Source organism: Mobula hypostoma, chromosome 2 (assembly GCF_963921235.1).
Source record: "Mobula hypostoma chromosome 2, sMobHyp1.1, whole genome shotgun sequence".
NCBI classification, from domain to species: domain Eukaryota; kingdom Metazoa; phylum Chordata; class Chondrichthyes; order Myliobatiformes; family Myliobatidae; genus Mobula; species Mobula hypostoma.
This window is the reverse complement of record NC_086098.1, coordinates 219267768-219291239: the sequence shown is the minus strand read 5'-3', so window position 1 is coordinate 219291239 and position 23472 is coordinate 219267768. Positions and strand designations below refer to the sequence as shown.

At 41.6% G+C, this 23472-nt stretch overlaps 1 protein-coding gene across 7 annotated transcripts in view; it reads right to left on the bottom strand.

Moving 5' to 3' along the window:
• Positions 1–3026: 3026 nt before the first annotated feature.
• Positions 3027–23472, bottom strand: part of LOC134342860 (protein-glutamine gamma-glutamyltransferase 2-like) — a 113798-nt gene continuing 93352 nt past the window's right edge. For all 7 annotated transcript variants that reach the window (XM_063041505.1, XM_063041504.1, XM_063041506.1 and 4 more), the window contains 8 exons: positions 22383–22563; positions 15119–15245; positions 10516–10619; positions 9950–10192; positions 9390–9662; positions 7460–7620; positions 5171–5304; positions 3027–3912 (listed from right to left, as the gene is read on the bottom strand). In XM_063041505.1, coding sequence (XP_062897575.1) covers positions 3762–3912; positions 5171–5304; positions 7460–7620; positions 9390–9662; positions 9950–10192; positions 10516–10619; positions 15119–15245; positions 22383–22563 — 1374 coding nt within the window. In that variant the 3' untranslated portion in view covers positions 3027–3761. The remainder of the gene's footprint in view (positions 3913–5170; positions 5305–7459; positions 7621–9389; positions 9663–9949; positions 10193–10515; positions 10620–15118; positions 15246–22382; positions 22564–23472) is intronic.

Below are 23472 nucleotides of genomic sequence, written 5' to 3'. Positions count from 1 at the left end.
CTTCGCAGAAAAATGTTGGAAATGAAAGCAATGTTTTCAGTGCTTTCGTGGCTATCTCAGGATATTTAGCCTTGACTTTGATCCAAAATGCCGACAGAGATGTTATGTCAAACATACTTTGCAGCCCGTCGTCATTTGCAAGCTCGAGGAGTTGATCGCCTTCCCACCCTGACACGGATGACGCGTGTGTAATGACCTCGCGTGCATAATGGCTGATCAGTGACCATGACAGGGAATGAGGAAAGGTGCAGCCGACTCATATCGCCAAATCATATCGTTTCCTCGCGGCCCAGCACCGGTCCACGGCCCGGTGGTTGGGGACCGCTGTTATAAGTGACCGTATAACAATTACAGCACAGGAACAGGCCATCTCGGCCCTTCTAGTCCGTGCCGAATGCTACTCTCACCTAGTCCCGCCGACCTGCACTCAACCCATAACCTTCCATTCCTTTCCTGTCCATATACCTATCCAATTTTTCTTTAAATGATAATATTGAACCTGCCTCTACCACTTCTATTGGAAGTTTGTTCAAGCTCCCCTGATAATTGACTTACCAGTATATTCATGCGAGGAAAATATGCGCTGTGTGTTTAATATTAAATTCATTCGATAAACCCTTTTAGAAACAAAATTGAGTGTATTACCCACTTATCGCCTATATAGTTGTTTACAATATATATTAATGACTTGGATGAGGGAATTAAATGCAGCATCTCCAAGTTTGCGGATGACACGAAGCTGGGTGGCAGTGTTAGCAGTGAGGAGGATGCTAAGAGGATGCAGGGTGACTTGGATAGGTTGGGTGAGTGGGCAAATTCATGGCAGATGCAGTTTAATGTGGATAAATGTGAAGTTATCCACTTTGGTGGCAAAAATAGGAAAACAGATTATTATCTGAATGGTGGCCGATTAGGAAAAGGGGAGGTGCAACGAGACCTGGGTGTCATTATACACCAGTCATTGAAAGTGGGCATGCAGGTACAGCAGGCGGTGAAAAAGGTGAATGGTATGCTGGCATTTATAGCGAGAGGATTTGAGTACAGGAGCAGGGTCGTACTACTGCAGTTGTACAAGGCCTTGGTGAGACCACACCTGGAGTATTGTGTGCAGTTTTGGTCCCCTAATCTGAGGAAAGACATCTTTGCCATAGAGGGAGTACAAAGAAGGTTCACCAGATTGATTCCTGGGATGGCGGGACTTTCATATGAAGAAAGACTGGATGAATTGGGCTTGTACTCGTTGGAATTTAGAAGATTGAGGGAGGATCTGATTGAAACGTATAAGATCCTAAAGGGGTTGGACAGGCTAGATGCAGGAAGATTGTTCCCGATGTTGGGGAAGTCCAGAACGAGGGGTCACAGTTTGAGGATAGAGGGGAAGCCTTTTAGGACCGAGATTAGGAAAAACTTCTTCACACAGAGAGTGGTGAATCTGTGGAATTCTCTGCCACAGGAAACTGTTGAGGCCAGTTCATTGGCTATATTTAAGAGGGAGTTAGATATGGCCCTTGTGGCTACGGGGGTCAGGGGGTATGGAGGGAAGGCTGGGGCGGGGTTCTGAGTTGGATGATCAGCCATGATCATAATAAATGGCGGTGCAGGCTCGAAGGGCCGAATGGCCTACTCCTGCACCTATTTTCTATGTTTCTATTCCAGTAGTGATTAACACCCTTCCTGAACAGAATCGCCAAAAAGGATTTGCTGGTGGGGGGGGGGGGGAAATCAGCAGGTCACGACGCGCATGCGCACTGGTACATGTGCAAGGCTTCATGGTCATTGTAGTCTTTCTGGGTAAACAATGCATTTGACTGCTACTCTTGTCCGTTGGCACCCCCCCCCCCCCGTTGGCTGGTCCGCAAGAATATTATCAATAGTAAACGGGTCCACAATGCAAAAAAGGTTGGGGACCCCTGGACTAGAATATAAAAGCAAGAATATAATGCTAACACTTTAAAAGACATTGGTCAGGATGCCTTGGAGTATTTTCAGTGTTTTTGGCCCCTTCATCTGAGAAAACACATTCTGGAATTGGAGAGGGTCCAGATGAGCACCACAAGGATAATTCCAGCAATGAAAGGGCTAATGTATGAGGTGTGTTTGATGGCTCTGTGTTTGTACTTGCTGGAGCCTAGAAGAATGATATGAGTTTCTCATAGAACAGAGATGAGGCATAACTTCTTTATTCAGTGGGTGATGAATCTGTGGAATTCATTGCCACAGTTGGCTGTGGAGGCTAAGTCGTTCAGTGTTTTGAAAACAGAGGTTGATAGGTTCTTGATTAATCAGGGCATCAAATGTTGCAGGGCGAAAGCAGGAGGATGGGATTGAGAGGAAGAATAAATCAGACATGATGGAATGGCAGAGCAGACACAGTGGGCTGAATGATATAATTCCGTTCCTATGTCTTATCGCCTTATGGTCTACCATCACCAAATTAGTTAAATTGGTGTCACCAGAGCAGAATGTATTCACTTGCACTTTCTTCAAAAACATTGTGTAAACTTATATTAAACAACTTCATTTTATGTAACACATGGTTCTAATTGCTTATGAATCATTTATTTGATCTTCCAACTTTAGTTTGAGAAGTTAGATGCACATGTGTAACAAAATCACTACATTAACGAAATCAATGTTTCCAGTGCAATGCTGCGAGCTTCAGAAACACTACTACGGCATGTGTGAACTTCTTTTAAACAACATTATGTTATTTAACACATAGTGCTGAGTGCTTTGTAATCATTTATTTGATTGTGCAACTCAAGTCTGAGAAGTTACTATTAATGTTTCTGGAGCAAAATGCACACATTGCAGATTTCTTCCAAAATATGTGCCAACTTGTTTTAAAGAATTTTATGTTATGAAACCAATGGTGTCAAGTGCTTTGTAATCATTTATTTGATTGTGCAACTCAAGTCTGAGAAGTTACCATTAATGTTTCTGGAGCAAAATGCACACATTGCAGATTTCTTCCAAAATATGTGCCAACTTGTTTTAAAGAATTTTATGTTATGAAACCAATGGTGTCAAGTGCTTCAGAATCATTTATTTGATTGCGCAACTCAAGTCTGAGAAGTGAGATCCAAAAGCATGACAAAATCAAAACATTTCAGAGGCTTAAGGTTTGCTGAAAATTGGGCCCCCAGCTATACAATAATTATGGCAAATAGCAGATGTAAATACTGTGCCCTGATCCTGCTCATGTATCATAGGCTTTGCAAAGTCTCAAGAAACTGTAGTTATTTTTGTAGGAGATATTTGATTAACAGACGGAAAACTGGGCAATGCTTAGCCCACCATATTGCTGTGAAGACATAAAAAATACTCTTGTTTCACTTATTTCTATTGCTCTTCATTAAGCACAAAACAGGAATACATACTAAATTGCTCTTTATTGTGCTTGAGTGTTAGCCAAGTTGCCCTAGTCCCAGAATAGAATACTGTGATTTGTTTTTCTCCAATTTAGCATAGAATTCCAAAAGAAGCATTGGGAACTGACCAACTCAAACAGCAAAATACATATTTTTCAGCGGACAAGATATAATCGCCTTCTGGTAGTTGGACATTTTTCACAGAAATTGAATACAGTGGGGACCCATTTCACACCAACGATGGCTATCCTAACGCATAATCACTGAACAAATATATAACACAAGTTCACAACAGAGTTTAGAACATTTTGATTAAATTTGTTTGAAACAGATTACAATGCAACTATTGTTAATAAACATAGGAGTTACGTATCCATTAATCAGTTTAACTTAAAAAAACGGGACAGTGATATTCTTGAATCCTTTCACATCCTTAATTCTGTTGCAGTCAAAATCCACCATTAACTTCCGTAGTCCTGCTTTACTGGGGATGAATTGACATACATTTCTAGTTGATTGGTTCGCCTTTATCTCTGGCATCCTGGAAATGCAAAGGCAAGATAGCTAGTTAAAAGAAACACTCACAGAATAATTTCAGGGCTTTTAAAAGTAATTAAAATCAGTCTGTTGAAAACCTCAGGGTGAGACCCTGGAGGAGAGACAATAGTGATAAAAAATTTATTGAAGCTATGGCTATAACACGCAGCAGCTATAAAGAGACAATATCATCAGAGATGAGTGTCCAAGATCCCTACTGTGTAGTTGGGAATTAGTTCTGTAAAATCATACCGAGGGATTTGGTCAAGTTTTGGTACAAGTTTGTGAACTGCCTTTCCGTGGATGATCAACTATTTCATCCAAAGAACCGAGCAAGCCACCCAAGATGAAGAACCTGCACGGGAAAGAAATGTGTAATGACACAGAGGATTTAATACGGTTGGATGTACTGTATAAGTTTATCTTCATTTGAAGAATCAGAATTTGATTTTCTGCAAGAACTGATTATTTTTGTAAAGACTTTGACAAGTTACTGAATGAAATTTACTTTGTTTAGAAGTTGTAATCTTGAAGAATTGTCATGAAAGGAGTTAAACTGTGTATATATAATTTTTGAATTTGAATTTAAACTGAAACTGAAGTTTACTATAATACTTGAGAATAGGAATTATATTTGGTTTTCTAACTAACTAGGGATAAGTAAAAAGGAAAGTTTAGTCTGTAAACTTTTAAATAGGGAATAACTCTAGATCTAATTAGTTAGGGAGATTAGAGTAATAAAGGAATCTCACTGATTCTAATTAAAAAGGAATTTGTTTTGGTTTGTTATCTAAGATTTGGAACCTAAACAGCATGTTGGAATTCTGAATTGTTCTTGCTCATGTAAATACATTGTATGTAGTTTTTTCTTATAAACAAACATTATTTCCAGAAGTGTGTGGTTTCTATTCACTGCCTCCTTCCGCTACCTAGTACGTTCTGATGGCCTATTAGCACCTAGGGTAGTACTATGTAATTTGATTTTCCCAAAGAGTGCGGCGTCTAGTCACATGCAATAAGACTGGTGCTCCACAGGGTTACAACTGGGTGTCAGCCTTCATTGTCCTCTGGGTCTGCTGTATGTCAGAACAAGCTGAATTATTTCATGCAAGCAAAGCTCCTTTCTGCTTTGTACAGGCCTTAGAGAAGATTCCAGTAACATGCTACATAATTCAAGGGAATGTCAGAGAGATTTTTGTGTTCAAAGTTAGTCATTTATTTGCTCTATCCTGTGTTCAGGAGCTGCTGCTCCTTCTCCTTACCTGATTTTTCTCATGCCATCAATCAGTCCTATTCCTTCGATCGTGAAGACGCAATCAAAGAGTGGCTCAGACAGTGGATTGTGAAAAATGATTTCTGCAGTCAGCTCACGCCTCAGAATGACATCCCCCAGTATCTGAAGAAACAAATTTGTTAGGTGCTATAATTATTCCTAATTCCAGGCTGTTGAATCAATCAAATTCATTTACTTGATATGCCTGTGGCCCTAATGTAATATTTGCTGATTTAAAGTGAGACAATTTCTCATCTTAATGATTTTAAAAGAATAAGAAGACAGTTGCTAGCCGTCAATACTGGGGAACGTTATCTTATTCATTTGAAGACCTGGAGTTCCTACTCGCTTTCCTTCCATATACATTTTGAGCTGGCATCAGCAATTTCAACAGAGAATTCACAACGTCAGTAGAGACAAGAAATAGGTTTGGGGTTTTCCTTCCCTCAGGATTGCTTTTATCCAGGATGTTCTGTAAGCTTGAAGTAATTTTAGCTACTGCATAGCATAGGCGGGAGTTCCAATGAAAATGAAGGCCTTTGCATTGTCAGTTTATTAGGCTGAATCAATCTAATTGGTGATGGTTTTGAGTTTGAGTAGAAGGGAAGAGAGCGAGGAAAGAACAAAGCAAGAGAAGTTAAGAATATTGGGAGAAAAGTTCTGTGATTGAAGACAGTGTCTGAAGGTGGTGCATTGGGATGAATGAGCAACAGTGCTGGATGACTCTCAGCTAAAAAGCTGTGTTGAGGGAGAGTGCCAGCTCAAAGCAGGCCAGCTGTGAAGGAGAGGAAAATGCCAGACAGAATTAATGAGCATCAGCCATGGGAAGTGGACATGGGTAAGGCAGGCCAACAGGGCTCTGCTGAAGCTGTACAGACCAATCCTCTGTACTGTGGATACAATGGATTACAGAAATGTTGATGAACTCCAACCATAGCATTGACTTGCAAGATGGAGATGGGAGGACATCAAAGAAGATGAAGTATTAACAGGGACTATAAATTCACAGAGTTAGACGGAGATGCAGTCTGAGAATAGTCCAACTTGAACAATAAACACCCATTTTTACACTAATCTTGTATTAGCCCACATTCCCATTTCTCTCCCCCAATATTACCATACTTCTATCCATTAGGGGCAATTTATTGTGACCAATTAACCTAGCAATCCGAGGAAAACAGAGGGAAACGCATGCAGGCTTTAGGAAAAACTCCTCACAGACAATTCAGATCAGAAGAGGTCCAGAGTCACTGGAGCTGTGAAGTAGCAGTTCCATTAGCTTCCCCGCTGTAGTTCTCCCAAACAGAGAACGAGGGATGAAGAAGGAATTCCTTGGATTCCACCATAAAAAGCATCTGCACTTTGTTTTGTTCAGTGCTTGGAGCTGTCTTATAAAATCCTAATCATTTTTCCATATTCATTAATGAAACCAGTCCAATTTAGCTCCTTGACAATTCAGATGTTGCCTTATGCTCTTGGGAAGTTATGGTTGAAAAAACGTTCTTTCTTTGAATAGAGGGAATGTAACAGCACCGGTTAATGAGATGGATAGGAGAATCTGTAGCCAAGAAAGAGATGTCAGGATGGCGTGTTGACTCCCAGGTGCTAGGGTCCAGGATGTTTCAGAGCAGCTGCAGAATATTCTCAAGGTGGAGGGTGAACATCTAGGGGCTGAGTGCATTTGGCACTAATGAGATTGGTAGAAAGGGGGAAGAGGTCCTGCACAGAGAGTATAGGGAGTCAGGAAGGAGGCTGAACAGGTCTCCAAGGTTCTAATCCCTGAATTACTCCCCTCCCGGTGCCATGTGCTAGTCAGGTCATGAATAGGATGGCAGTACAGATGGATGAGTGACTGAGGAACCGGTGCAGGGGGCAGAGTTTCAGGTTCTTGAATCATTGGAATCTCTTCTGCTGCAGGGATGGCATGTATGAGAGGGACAGACTGCACCTAACTTGGAGCGGAACCAATATCCTGGTCAGGAGGTTCTCTAGCGCTACTCAGGAGCGGTTAAATGAGTTCACTAGGGGGATGGGAAGCAGAGCACCAGGTCAGAGAGTGGAAGGATGCGATGCAGATACATTAGAGAGTTTTAGGAGAGTTTTAGACATGCACATGAATGTGAAAAAATGGAGGGATATGGATATTGTGTTGGCAGAAGAGATGAGTTTAGTTAGCCATTTGATCACTAATTGGTTCAGCACAACAATGGCGAAGTATTTCCATATTAATTTGACTCATTTGAGTGTCTGTAGTTTATAGTTAGTTAAAGATTATTACATTAATGATGACAGAAGGTTTGACCACGGTAACATCTTCCACTGCCAACGCATTGTCATTTGTTCTTGCATCAGCTGCCAGGGCAATCAGCTTGATCAGTTGGTGATTTTCCAGGTAATTCCCAAACTCTCTGAAAGGCACTTTGATAGGTACCGTCGTAACTGAAAGAACAATTATTAAACAGGAGACATGAAAGTAACTTATCACTTGATCTAAAATATTCATTTCATACATATACACATTCTGTGGCTGCTTTATTAGGTAACCTGTGCACCTGTTCATTAATGCAAATATCTATTCAGCCTTAAGTTTCCTTGTTGTCATAACCGAGAGGGGTGGAGGGGGTGGTGGGGATGAGCTCCCTCTACCTACTAAATGCTCCCAACGTCTCAAATAGCTTCTGACAACCAAGTCCAGTTCCTGGCCTTCACGTGTAGCTTAGCTGCTAAGCCCTGTGGAACTGTTGCTACTGACAGGAGAAAGTGGGTTTACTGGTATCTTAAAACCAGTCACTCCTGGCAGATGGGGCTCATCAGCCGTGGTTGGCAGCTCATCCAGGAGAAGGAAAACTCTGATCACACACCTCCGCTGCCTTAAGGCTATACCCACTCATGGGGAAAGCTTTGAGAGCAAACCCTGAATGAAAAGCCAGAGCTGGAGTCCCTAAGGCTGTCCTACACTGAGTTCAATGCTGATTGGCAACTACTGTGACACTGGCGTTCTTTTGGATTCATTAGCTTTGTAGAGAGGGGGAGCCTGCTGCGTGGGCCACAGCTTGCTCTTTATATTGCACATACAGCTAGGACACCACATCCAAGGTCGACACAACCAATCCAGCCAATCATGTGGCAGATTGCAATGCGTGAAAGCATGCAAGCATGTTCGAGAGTTTCAGCTGTTGTTCAGAGCAAACATCAGGCCTTGGTGAGGAGGATTAATGAAAATCCTAAAGTGTTCTACACAGACGTGGAGAACAGGAGGTGATTTGATAGATGTGGTAACAGGCATAGGTACAGTGGACAGCCAGAGACTTTTCCCAGGCTGGCAATGGCTATTATGAGAAGGCATACTTTTAAGGTGATTGGAGGAAACTATAGGGGAGATATCAGGATAGTTTTTTAAATACAGTGAGTGGTAAATGTGTGGAACACACAGTCAGTGGTGGCAGTTGAGGCAGATGCATTAGGGATACTTATGAGTCTCTCATGGATGAGAGTAAAATGGAGCGGTTGGTGAGAGGGAGGGTTAGATTGATCTTGGAGTAGGTTATATGGTTGGCACAACATCATGGGTCAAAGCACCTGTACTTTGTAATTTAAATGGCGACTCTGATAAACTGGAAAGGCAGAGTGTTGGGACTAGAGGAGAGTGTCGGGCCGATTTTCTCACACTCCCAATATATTCACTCCTCTCTCCATGACACCAAGGCAGGAAGGTTGCCCCAGCTACTGTGCTTCATGCCTGTGAGCTTCCCGGTGATCTGACCAGCTAATATGATGAACTGAGACCGAGGCTTTGGGCCTGCTCTGGGATTTCGGATGTAAGGACTCAATTTGGTTTATGCTGTGCTTGCTTCTATAGTCTGCATGATCTGCATTCTTTTCTCTTTCTCTGCGCATTGGCGGTTAGTCTTTAATTTTTTTAAAATTAGGTTCTTTTGGGTTTCTTGCTTTGTGGCTGCTTGTAAGCAGACAAATCTCAAGGTTGTATAATTTATACATTCTTTGATAATAAATGTACTTTGAATCTTGAATCTGTGCTGTACAGTTTCATGTTCTGTGTTTGAAAACTTTTGCATTACTGTGGTTTTAAGTCTGATATCAATGTCTTTCTGGTATCAGAAGATAAACATCTAAATCTTAAAACAGATTATTTGCTAAAATAGTAACTGAACATACATATAATGCAATATTACAAGTAATATCATTACCTCCATTGCTTTTAACAACAACATCATCCACACTCAGAGCCATAACTTGTTTCACAGGTTGTCCGGTGTATTTCAGAATTTGAGCATTAAAGTGAAGGTGGCAAACCCTGCTCTCGAAACTGCGATTGGAGATGTTCACAAAAGCATCAATATCAGATCCATAGTTTACTGAATTGTCAATTTTCATATGCACATCGAATTTCTCTTCTTGTACAGGTTCCAGCTGATTTCTGAGTTGAGCTTCAGCAAATATTGCTCTTTCTTTTGGAGCACCTAAGTACATTGGAAAAAACATTGATTAAAGAATAAAAGAAGACAGATAATAAGTTATTTATTAATTTTTCTAACATGCTAATTTTGAAACTATGAATTGTTTTGTAATCCATACACTTAATTTAAAACAACACACTACCTTTCAATTTGCTATGCAGTCCATCGTGAAATATGTTGCCAGTTTTCTACCACTGCTATAAACCATAACTTTTATGCTGTATGCGAGGTAATGAAGTAATAAGAAATTTTAAGAAGTACATTTTCTTACAAATGCTTCTTTTGCATACCCTCAGGATGCTTGTAATTGATTGTGATGTCTTCACGATCATTACTGCCGCAACCCTTGGTGCTGATATATTTTCCCACACGTTGACTTTCGACAGATCTCTTTACTCGTCTGCCATCCCTGCATCTCTGCCATGTTACCACATCTCCATTGACCTCCGCGAAAACAAAGGGGACATCGTACTTTATCTCCACTGCCCCATCTTTGATTGCATTGACTGGAGCAGGCCCACAGCAGTAAATTCCTAGAACAAACAGAGAAATGATTGAGAAAGAGAAACCAGTCAATTGCAAAATCATCTTGAATTCAACAAGTCTCTTACAGAAGCCCAGACTGACAAATGTAGCTGTTGAAAAATTACATACATTTATAAAATTGCATAAAAGTTTCTCACAATATAGCAGTAATTAAGTCAGGATTTGAAAACAAAAGATGCAATATACTTGAAACTAACTATAATTTTGATATAAGATGCCGCAACTGAATTACTTTCTAATAGTTCTCTTTTGACTGGCATACAGTATTTATAGCCCATGCAATGAGCCATTATCTTATTTCAGTCATTACCTTCACTCTTCTCCTGCGGAGTTGGGTCCAGAGCCTGCCATCCACTATAACCTGGCTGTAGGTCATTTCGTGCCATCCAACTCTCCACCCAGACGTGGAAGTTCCTGCATTACAGGAAGAAATTAACCTGTGAACTTTGTAATTGCAAAACACAAGGAAATCTGCAGATGCTGGAATTTCAAGCACCACATGTAAAAATTGCTGGTGAACGCAGCAGACCAGGCAGCATCTCTAGGAAGAGGTACAGTCGACATTTCGGGCCAAGATACTTTGAGTCCTGACGAAGGGTCTCGGCCTGCAACGTCGACTGTACCTCTTCCTATAGATGCTGCCTGGCCTGCTGCATTCACCAGCAAATTTTAAATACAGGTAAGTGCTTGGTTCATCTGTTGGTAACCCTCAGCCACAATCTTAGATTGAGTGGTTAAATTAACACCTTTTTTTAGAAAGTGAAATGTTTCAGTCTTTATCCCAATCCATTTATACACATTTCCAATGGCATATTTATGATAATTTTGAGATATTTTAATGCATCAGTTGAGAATTCATTCATCAGAACTTAGAACGATGAAATGTTCAATGGGGAAGACATAATGACACAGGGGACAGTTAGAATAATTTCTTGGGAAAGTTAAATCTCTAACAATGTATTTTACAGAGCAATGGATTTGAAAATCAGAGAGAAAGCATGCAATCAGTAATTTCCAGGCTGTCTACCTCATTTAGAAAAACAATGACTGGGCACTTTTTGTCATGCAACCCCATATGGGTGTATGTACCATAGACAGGACTGAGTTACCCATTTGGCAAGTATAATACTTATCAACATTCTTGGACATCCTGCATTTTACTGACTTCCCCACCCACTCACTGATTCTTCCCCATCGAAGAATATTTCCACCCAAAGAGTGATCATAAATTGAAGCACACTCCCTGACAGAGTGGTGGAGGAAGAGACTCTCACAACACTTAAGAAGCATATGCAGTCAATGGCTAGTTTATTAGGTACCCCTAATTAACCAGCTCATTAATGGAGATACCTAATCAGCCAATCATTGGCAGAAACTCAATGCATAACATCATGCTGACGTGGTCAATAGGTTCAGTTGTTGTTCAGACCAGACATCAGAATGGGAAATAAATGTGAATTTGATCTTGGAATGTTTTTTGGTGCCAGACAGGGTGGTTTGAGTATCTCAGAAATTGTGATCTCCTGGGATTTTTATGCACAACAGCGTCTAGAGTTTTCAGAGAATGGTGTGAAAAACAAAAAAAAAGAACATCCAGTGAGCAGCAGTTCTGTGGGTGAAAATGCCTTGTTAATGAGAGAGGTTAAAGAGGAATGGCCCATTAGTGTGGTGCCCAAGGCAGGCCAAACTTTGTGAATTTATGGGGATCATAAAATTAATATATATACAATCAAACTAGGACACACTGTCTACGGTGCAAGTTCTGTAAGCTGAGTTAGCTCTTGGCCAAAGTCCTTGTGCAAATTGGAACTGCCCCAAGTATAGCTGCATTTCAAGTTCATGTTAATTGCTTTGGGCATTTACACTGAGTGGCTCATTTTATTAAGTACACCTGTACACCTGCTCATTAATGCAAATATTTATCTAGCCAATCATTTTTCAGCAACTCAATGCATAAAAGCATGTAGACTTGGTCAAGAGGTTCAGTTGTTGTTCAGACCAAACATGGGAATGGGGGAGAAATGGAAGAAAAATGATCTTGGTGACTTTGACCATGGAATGGTTGTTGGTGTCCAGTGGGGTGGTCTGAATGTCTCAGAAACTGTTGATCTCCTGGGATTTCCGCACCTAACACATTCTAAAGTTTACAGAGAATGGTGTGGAAAACAAACAATTAGAAACAACCAGTGAGCCGCAGTTATTTGGGCAAAAGGGACTTGTTGATGAGAGAGGTTAGAGGAGAATGGTCAGACTGGTTCAAACTGACAGGAAGGTCACAGTAACTCCAATAACCAAGCATTACAACAATGGTGTACAGGATGTACATAATAAGCGGCCACTGGGTATATACCCAGAGTGCAAATACCATAAAATAAGCTTTTTTTTTGCAGCAACATAGTACGTTACAAATATGACAGATATAAATCAAAGTAAATTATACCAAGAACTGTGGTCTCGAGTCAGGCAAAGGGAGGATGTGTGCGTTTTGTGGTTAATTCTCATTGGTGCCTCGATGTGGTGGTTCTGTTGTACTTGTGTTCCCCTGACTTGGAACACCTAATGGTCAAATGCAGCCAATTCTATCTCTCCTGTGTAATCCTAACTGCAGTGTATATACCACCGATGGTCGACTATACTTACACACTCGTGACGCTGCATGATGCCGCCTCCAAACAAGTAACAGCCCATCCCAGCAGAAATTCAACCAGACTTGTTTGAAGAAAACCCTGTCCAATTACCATCATCATATAACCTGCAGCACTAGAGGTCCCAACAGACAAGACTATTGCTATACTAAGATAAGGAATGCCTGCCATTCCTTGCCAAGACCACATTTTGGCAAACTGGATCACTTGTCTGTCCCCCTCCTACCTCATACAAGCAGAGCCTAAAAAGCCAGGCTCCAGAGATTAGGACAACTAAGAAGTGGTCACGTGAGGTGGAGGAGCAATTATGGGATTGCTTTGAGTCAGTGGACTGGGTTGTGTTCAAGCACTCGTCTAGAGATCTGAATGAGTACACCATGCTTGTAACGGACTTCATTAAAACAGCTGTACATGAGTGCGTCCCCACTAAATCATTCAGCGTCTTCCCCAATCAGAAGCCCTGCATAAACCACGAGATTGAACATCTGCTGAAGACCAGATCAGAGGCATTCAGGTCCGGAGACCAAGAAAACTACAGGGGCTGCAGGTATGATCTCTGGAAAACCATCTCAAGGGCAAAGTGGAAATTCTGGACCAAACTTGAATCAGTGAGGAATGCTCAACAGCTGCGGCAGGGCTTACATGCTATCACCTCCTACAATGTGAATCAAGTGATACGGGAGACAGCAGGGATTCACTTCCGGATCACCTCAACGCCTTCTACGCCCGTATGACTGTCAGAACATGGAGAAACCACCGTGAACCCCCACGTCCCCTGATGATCCTATGGTCGCATCCTCTGACGCTGATGGGCAGGCTGCCTTCAGGAGAGTGAATCCATGGAAAGCATCCAGACCGGATGGGTTACCTGGCCACATACTAAGGGCATGTGCTGACCAATTGGTTTGTGTGCTGACTGAGAACTTTAACCTCTCGCTTCGGCAGTGTGTTGTACCCTGCTGCGTCAAGCAGGCTTCAACTATACCCATGCCCAAGAAGAGCATGGTGACTTGCCTCAATAACCACTGCCCAAATGCACTTACATCCACAGTGATGAAGTGTTTTAAGAGGTTGATGATGAAACACAGCAGCTCCTGCCTGAGAGCTGACTTGGATCCTCTCCAATTTGCCTACCGGAGCAACAGGACAACAGAAGATGCCACCTCACTGGCTCTTCACTCAACCCTGGAACATCTGGATAGCAAAGGTGCATAAATCAGGATGCTCTTTATCGATTACAGCTCAGCATTCAATACCGTCATCCCTTCAAAACTAATCAATAAGCTCCAAGGCCTTGGCCCCAATATCTCCTTGTGCAATTGGATCCTGGATTTCCTTACTTGTAGATGCCAGTCTGTTTGAATAGGCAACAACATCTCCTCCACAATCTCCATCAACACAAGTGCACCACAAGGCTGTGTGCTTACCCTGCTTTATACTTATGACTGAGCGGCTAAGTACAGCTGCAATGCCATATTGAAGTTTGCTAATGACACCACTGTCGTTGGCCACATCAAAGATGGTGGTGAATCACCATACAGGAGGGAGATTGGAAATTTGGCTGAGTGGTGTCATAACAACAACCTCTCACACAATGTCAGCAAGACCAAGGAACTGACTATAGACTTTGGGAGAGGGAAACTGGAGATCCATCAGCCAGTCCTCATCGGAGGACCAGAGGTGGAGTGGGTTAGCAACTTTAAATTCCCAGGTGTTACTATTTCAGTGGACCTGTCCTCGCCCCGGCACGAAAAGTCAATCACAATGAAAGCATCGCAGCGCCTTTACTACATAAGGAGTTTGCGAAGATTCGGCATGGCATCTAAAACTTTGACAAACTTCTATTGATGTGTAATGGAGAATATATTCAATTCAGATAGAGCAGATGCACATTTAAACAGATAGAAATGGGTTAAATGGGCCTGAAATTGGACTTAAACAGGACCCAAACACACTGCACATGGTCAAAGGGAAGGTAATAATAAAGGAAGCTAAAATTCTCACATCTTTGTCTAACGAGTTAAAGGTTAGCCATTATAACAAGTTTGTGTCTCTATTGATGGATGCTGGTCTTGGGTCCTGCAAACACAGGAACTTAATTTCTGAGGGATAAGTACCCATAAACTTAAAACATATATATTTTCTCATTTAACAATACAAACTTAACCTGCCTCCTTATTCAGAAACTTTAGTTATTACTTTTAGTTGGAAGTGATGATAAATGCAATTACTCCTCATTAACCTTTAATTAATACTAGTATGACTCACCATACATGTTCACCAAGCATTCTTCCATAGTGATCAATTTCTTCCTCAATTATTAAGTTGCAGTTTGTGTCATGAGCAGAGTTATAGTTTGTGACCACACGAGAGGGAATTCCTAGGCACCTCAAAACTGAAGAAATGTAAAAGGAATATAATTCAAAATAGTTGCAGAAGCAGCATCCAAAAAAATCTCTCACACACAAAATGCTGCAGGAACTCAGCAGGCCAGGCAGCATCTATGGAAAAAAAAGTACAGTTGATGTTTCAGGCTGAGACCCTTCAGCAGGACTGGAGAAAAAAAGATGAGGGGTAGATTTAAGAGGTGGGGGTGGGGAGGGGAGAGAGAAACACAAGGTGGTAGGGGAAACTGGGAGGGGGAAGGATGAAGTAAAGAGCCAGGAAGTTGATTAGTGAAACAGATACAGGGGTGGAGAAAAGGTCATTGAGAACTTGGCTCTCACAATGCTCACAATTTTTATCCTAGAGTTGATTACAGTTAATTCAATGCACTCAAGGTATCCATAAATGGAAATGAACAAAATAGAAGGTAGTACATTATATTACCACATAGAACATAGTACAGTACATAGTACATAGAACATAGCACAGTACAGGTCCTTCACACAATGTTGTGCTAACCACTCTAAATTTAATCCAGCCCTGCCCTCCCATATAGCCACCCATTTTCCTTTCACCTAAGTGCCTGGCAGCACCTTCCCGGCGCTTACTACTCTCTGTGTGAAAAGCTTACCTCTGACATCCTCCCATACTTTCCTCCAAACACTGTAAAATCATGCATCCTTGTATTAGCCATTTCCACCCAGGCTATCCACTCTATCTGTGACTATTGTCATCTTGTACATCTCTATGAATTTATCTCTCATCCTCCTTTGCTCCAAAGTGAAAAGCCCCAGCTCACTCAACCTATCCTCACATCACTCAGCCTACCCCACTGGACATGCTCTCGAATCCAGACAGAATCCTGGTAAATCTCCTCTGCATCCTCTCTGATCCATCCACATCCATCCTATAATGAAGCGACCAGAACTGAAGTGTGATCTAACCAGAGTCTGATAGAGCAACATTACTTCGTAGTCCTTGAAATCAGTCCCTTAAATAACAAACCACCCTATCAAATTGCACTGCAACTTTGAAGGGTCTTTGGGCATGAACCCCAAGATCCCTCTGTTCCTCCACACTGTTAAGAATCCTGCCATTAACCCTGTATTCTGCCTTCAAGTTTAATCTTCCTACGTGAATCATGTTGCACTTCTCTGGATTGAAATCCATCTGCCATTTCTCTGCCCAGCCCTGCATCCTATCAATGTCCCACTGTAACCTATGACATTCTTCTACACCACCTACAACACCAACCTTCATGTCATCTGCAAACTTACTAACCCACCTTTCCACTTCCTCATCCAAGCTAATCATAAAGAGCAAGGGTCCAAGAATAGACCCCTGCAGATCACCACTGGTCAGCAATCTCCAGCAGAATATGCTCCACTACTGCCACACTCTGCCTTTCGTGGTCAAGCCAATTCTGAATCCATACAGCCAAGTTTCCCTGGAACCCATGCTTCTTGACTTTCTGAATGAGCCTACTATGGGAAATCTTGTAAAATGCCTTAATAAAATCTATCTACATCACATCCCTTGCTCTACATTCATCAATTCGTTTCGCACTTCCTCAAAGAATTCAGTTAGAGTCGTAAGGCATGACCTGCCCCTCATAAAGGCATGATGATTATCCGTAATCATACTGTTTCTCCAAATGCTCCTAAATCCTATTTCTAATAATCCTGTCCAATAATTTGCCCACCACTGACGTAAGACTCACTGGTCTATAATTCCCAGGTTTATCCCTGTTAACCTTCTTGATAAAGAGGAGTAACGCTTGCTATCCTCAGATCTTCTGGTACTGCCCTTGTGGCCAGTGAGAATGCAAAGATCATTGCTAAAGGTACACCAGTCTCTTCCCTCCCTTCCCATGGTAGTCGGGATATATCCTGTCTAGCCTTGGGGCCTTATATATCCTAATAATGTTTAACAAAATTTCTAGGAGATCCTTTCTTAATATCAACAAGTTCTAACATATCAGCCTGTTTTACACCATCCTCACATTCATCAATGATATCCCTAACACTGGTGAATACTGAAATAAAGTGCCCATTAAGGACCTCCCCTGACTTCAGTCACGTTTCCTCTTCTATCCCTGATCGATCCTAGTCATTATGTTCATCATGTACATCTTGTGGTTTTCCTTTATCCTACTTGACAAGACATTCTCATGTCTCTTTCTACCTCTCCTAAATCCATTCTTAAGTTCGTTCCTGGCTATCTTGTAACTCAGAAGAGCCCTTTCTGATCCTTACTTTCTAAACTTTAAAAATACTTCTTTCTTCCTCTTGACTAGATGTGCCCCACATCTTATCAACCATTGTTTCTTCACCTACCATCCATACCCTGCCTCAATGGACAAATCTATTGAGAAACCTATGCAGGTGTTCCCGAAGCAGCCTTCATATTTCCGTTTTGCATTTCCCTGAGGACATCTGTTTCAAATTTACTTTTTCAAGTTCCTGCCTAATAGCCTTCCCCCAATTAAGTACCTTCCCCGCACAGTCTGCTCCTATCACTGTCCAGGTGTATGGTAGGAGTCAAGGAAATAAGGTCGCTGTCTCTGAAATGGTTACCTATCAAGAGATCTGTCACCTGACTAGGCTCGTTGCCTTCTGCTGGATCCAAAATGCTTCTCCCCAGAAGCTCTGTCTAACTATTATGTCAGGAATCCTTCCTGGATGTATCTAACAAATTCTGCCCTGTCTAAACCTTTTGCACTGAGGTGCCAATCAAAATCAGGGAGATTGAAATCACTCATAACAACAAGCCTGTTATTTTTAGATCTTTCCAAAACCCATTTCTCGATCTGCTCCTCAGGGTCTGTAGAATACTCCCAATGGACTGATTGCTCTTTTCCTGTTTCTGACTTTCCCCAACACTGACTAGGTCAATTATCCTGCTATAGTGATGTCCCTTTCTGTAGCTGTGACACTATCTTGTGTTAGCAATGTCACTCCTGCACCTCTTTTACCTCTGTCCCTCTCTAGTCTCCTCAGCACCTGCCAATCTAACCTCAGGGATCACTGAACCAGAGCAGAGTGCTCCAGTTTGGATTCCAAGCACCAGCTCCTGCCCCTGACTCTTCATTCTCCCACATCTCTGACCCGAAATGATAACCTGACCCCTAACTCGCCACACTGTCCCCAAAACCATCCCTACGAACCTAAAACAAACAGCTGAGTTGCCAAGTCTGAGCAATGATACCAAAGAACACCGCAGCTCAGACTTCCTTGACCTGAACACCTGCTCCAGCTTCGAAATTTTTATTTACTGTCCCTGAGCTCTAACTCTCCTTCATCTCTGTCTCTAAGCCCTAACCTGACTTCTGATTCCCATGCTGTCCCTAAAAACATCCTGACAAAAAGAACTAAATCTGAGCCTCAACACCAATAGACATCACAGCTCGGTACCATCTTGACTGGAAGAGCTTCTGGCTCCCTGTATTTGCTCTTCAGGATTTCATCCCTTTCCCTACCTACGTCATTGTAATAATACGTCCTACGACCTCTTGCTGCTCACCTCTCCCGTAAGAATACTGTAGAACTGATCGAAGACTTCCTTGACCCTGGCACCTGGAGACAACTTACCATCCAGGAGTCTTTCACATCCACGAAGTCTCCTATCTGTTCCACTAACAATAGAATCCCCTATCACACTGCTCTCCTCTTTTCCCCCCTTCCCTTCTGAGCCACAGAAGTGTACTCAGTACCAGAGACTTTGTCACTCTGGCTTTCCGCTGGTACATTGCTCTCCATCCCCACAAAAGCATCCAAAGTGGTTTATTTGATAGGGAGTGGAACTGCCCCTCTGCACTATCTATTTCCTTTCCCTCTCTGTTTAAACATAACTGTGTGTGTTTCCTCTCCCATTCTAGGGATGTATGGATTAGTAGGTTAATTGGTTACATCAGTGTAATTGGACAGCATGGGCTCAGTTGTCAGATTAGCACGTTGCTGTGCTGCATCTTGCAATCAAAACCTTATTTTTAAATTTTGTAGCGTAGTCGTTAGCACAGCACTTTATAATACCAGCAGCTCAGTTGATTTCCTACTGCTGCGTGGACATTCTCCCTGTGACCACGTGGGTTTCCTCTGGGTGCCCTGGTTTCCTCCCACGTTCCAAAGATGTACTAGCTAGGAGGTTAACTGGTCATTGTAAATTGTCTCCTAATTAGGCTGGGGTTAAGTAGGTGGACAGCACGGCTCAAAGGGCCGAAAGGGTCTATTCTGTGCTGTATCTCAATAAATTTAAAAAAACAATAGTGTTGTTTTGGGGATAATTCATTGTCACGGGATCAGAATAACTCCATAGACTTTCTGAGGATTATTGAGGAGTTATGAAATTACATGAAAGTAGCAGATATTATTTGCAATGAGAGCCAGTCTTCAAGAAATAAAACTATTGCACAATTGAATTTCTGATGATACTTAATGACTAGTGAAACCAATCACTGGGTATGGGACATTCTAGTTTTGTCTCAGTGAAATTATGTAGGGAAACATGAACCTAAACATTCACATCATTTGGTAAATATTGAAAACTTCAGAATGAGATCAGGGAAGGCACTAAGTGGCCATCTTAAGTAGGGCTGAGAGGAGACATGAGATAGAGGTAAACAAGATATTAAGAGGAATAGATAGAGTGGACAGCCAGCACCTCTTCCCCAGGGCACCACTGCTCAATACAAGAGGACATGGCTTTAAGGTAAGGGGGTGGGAAGTTCAAGGGGAATATTAAAGCAAGGTTTTTTACTCAGAAAGTGGTTGGTGTGTGGAATGCACTGCCTGAGTCAGTGATGGAGGCAGATACACTAGTGAAATTTAAGAGACTGCTAGACAGGTATATGGAGGAATTTAAGGTGGGGAGTTATATGGGAGATAGGGTTTAAGGGTCGGCATAACAATGTGGGCCGAAGGGCCTGTACTGTGCTGTACTATTCTATGTTCTATGTTCTATCTCCTGTACAAGCATGTTGCTAAAAGTGTATTGCTCCCACTTAATACACTTCAGTACAGGTCAGTATTGTCACTTAACATTCTGGCTGGTTCAATGTCAAAGTTCAAAGTAAATTTATTATCAAAGTTCATATATTTCACCATATACAACCCCAAGATTCATTTTCTTGCAGGCATTCACAGTAAATACAAGAAACACAATAGAATCAATGAAAGAATATACCAGTATAATGAACAAAAAATCAATTTGCAAAGGACAACAAACTGCAATACAAAAAGAAAGAAAGAAAATAAGTAATAATAATAAATAATTAAGCAATAAATATCGAGAACATGAGATAAAGAGTCCGTGAAAGTGAGTCCATAGTTTGTGGGAACCATTCAGTTATGGGCAAGTGAAGTTAAGTGCGGTTAACTCAGGATCAAGAACCTGATGGTTGCCAGGTAATAATTATTCCTGAGGCTCCTGTAGCTTATTCCTGATGGCGGTAGAGAAACAAGAGCGTGGGTGTGTATTCAGGGAGCTATCCCTCAGCATTGTAATTTATTTTTGGGTGTCTGGTATGCATTTTAGAAGCTCTTGCACCACCTATTAGTAATTAAATATTCAAAGGAGTTGGATTGTGCTACCATTGTAAATTTGTAATTCTGCAAATTTATCTGTGTTTTCAAAATGTGAAAGTAGGTGATTATAATTATTGATGTTGTAGCTATATGTTTATTGTGATTCTTGTGTTTACGAAGTATAAAACTTTGTGCTGGTAGAATGAGATTCTCTTGGGCTCTCTTCGGAAGGTCTGCTGTGTGAATAAAGACTTTTATATTTCCCAGCTCAAAGGCTTGGTTTAGTCAGTTGCAACAGACATAGTTGAAAAATTCAGATCTAGAAATTCTTCTCAACACTGGCAGTCAGTGTTGTGGCACAACAGGAAAATAAGCTTTGTTTAAAAGTCCATTGCCCTAACCAACCTTATGTGGAACTTTTTCAAATGCTTTCCAAATATTCATGTAAAAGGTAATTTCATATTTCATCATATTGTCATTTATACTAACCCTACATTAATCCTATATTTTACTCTCTAAACATTCTCAACAACTCTCCCATTAGATTCTGCCTCTTAATTACACATTACAAGCAAATTAATTTACTAACCGATACATTGCTTTGACTTAGAAATTAATTTGAGCACCTGGAGGAAATCCAGTCAGTCTAAATATCTTCAGACCATGCTGCCCTGAATCAGTAAATGTGTTCCATGTGTCTTGACATTGGATTCTTTATTACAAGTTCTAGCACTTGTTATTTTGCCAAGATGACCAAACTACCATAGTGGGTTGTATTTCAAATCATGATGAGATGGAGTAGAGGAAGGAGATGGAGAGCCTAGTGAATGGTGTCATGACAACAACATTGCCCTCAATGTCAGCTAAGCAAAAGACTTGCTCATTGACTTCAGGAAGAGGGCTGGTGCAATGCTCCTGTTTACGTCAATGGTGCTGAGAGAAAGGGGTTTGAGAGTTTCATGTGTCTAGGAGTGAACATTACCAAAAGTCTCTCCTGGTCCAGAGCCAAGAAACCTCAGCAGCACCTCAGGAGGCAAAAGACATTTGGCATGTAAGACACACAAAATGCTGGAAGATCTCAGCAGACCAGGCTGCGTTTATGGAAAAGAGTACAGTTGACGTTTCGGGCCAAGACCCTTCAGCAGGACACTTCAGGACCCACAGATATCATATACCAATCCTATTCTATTCTCCCCACAACCCTATTGACTCTTTTCAGTTTCTACCACCCATCTACACGACATACTGTACACAGTGACCAATTACTCACCATCCCACTTGCTTTAGGAATGTGGTGGGAGAGTGGGGGGGAGGAGGAATGGAGCACCAGGCGGAGACCCATACAGTTTCTAGGAGAATGGGAAATCTCCTCACACAGACAGAATCCATTCCACTGGACCCATTGCCAAGCAGTTCTACTGTGAATCTGTGCCACACAACCTTCGTCTTCGATTTCCTTATTCCACATTATAAATCTCCCTATCTCTGTCTGTAATGGGATCTTATTTACCCCTGTTCATCTTTTACATACTCCGTGCTTGTAGAAGGCTCTGTAATTATCTGTTATGCTTCTCACTAGTCACACTCTAGATTCAAAAAATTCAATTTCAGAGTAAAATCCTCACCTGTGCAGGCCACAGCTGCAAACACCCAACATTGTCCATAGCGAACTGGCTGCTGGCAGCCTCCCTTATACCACTGATGGAGAATTGCAACACTTCCATTCCATGACCAAGGGTACACCCCTCCAGTATATGGCTCGCTCCATTTGCCAGTAAGTACCCCTTTGTCATCAGCAGAATTTATCTGAAAAAGGATGAAAGCTCACCATGCAGGATTCCGTCAGAAGATATTGCATTCCACTTTTTTGTTAATTATTTTTTTATAAAAAATGCCAAACTGCCACATTGCTCAAAACATGAAGAGCATACTCTTTGAATTTTTAAAATTCTTTGGATTTGATTGTGTTATTTTACCTTTAACACGATTTGTATGGCCATTAACTAGCCCACAGAATATGCAGGCAGTGGTAATAAATATGGCAGTAAGACCACAAGACATAGGAGAAGAATTAGGCCATTTGGCCCATCGAGTCTACTCTGCCATTCCATCAGGGTTGATTTATTATCCTTCTCAATCCCATTCTCCTACCTTCTCCCCGTAACCTTTAATGCTAATCAAGAACCTATCAACATCCGCTTTAAATATACTCAATGACTTGACCTCCACAGCTGTCTGTGGCAATGAATTCCACAGATTTACTACCCACTGGCTAAAGAAATCCCTCCTCACCTCCGTCCTGAATGGACGTCCCTCTGTTATGAGGCCCATACCCACTCTATCCAGACCTTTCAGTATGCGATTGATTTCAACGAGATCCCCCCCTTATTCTTCTAAACTCCATCGAGTACAAGCCCAGATCCATCAATAACTCTTAATCCGTCCATTCCTGGAGTCATCCTTGTGAGCTTCCTCTGGACCCTCTCCAACACCTGCACATATTTTCTTTGTTAAGGGGTCTGAAACTGCTGACAATATTCCAATTGCAGATTGACCAGTGCCTTATAAAACCTCAGCATTACATACCTGCTTTTATCTTCTCGTCCTCTCAAAATGAATGCTAACATTGCATTTGCCTTCTTTACCACTGACTCAGCTTGCAAGTTAACCACACGATATAAGCTAGAATAACGTTAAGGTCAGTTATAAAATCAA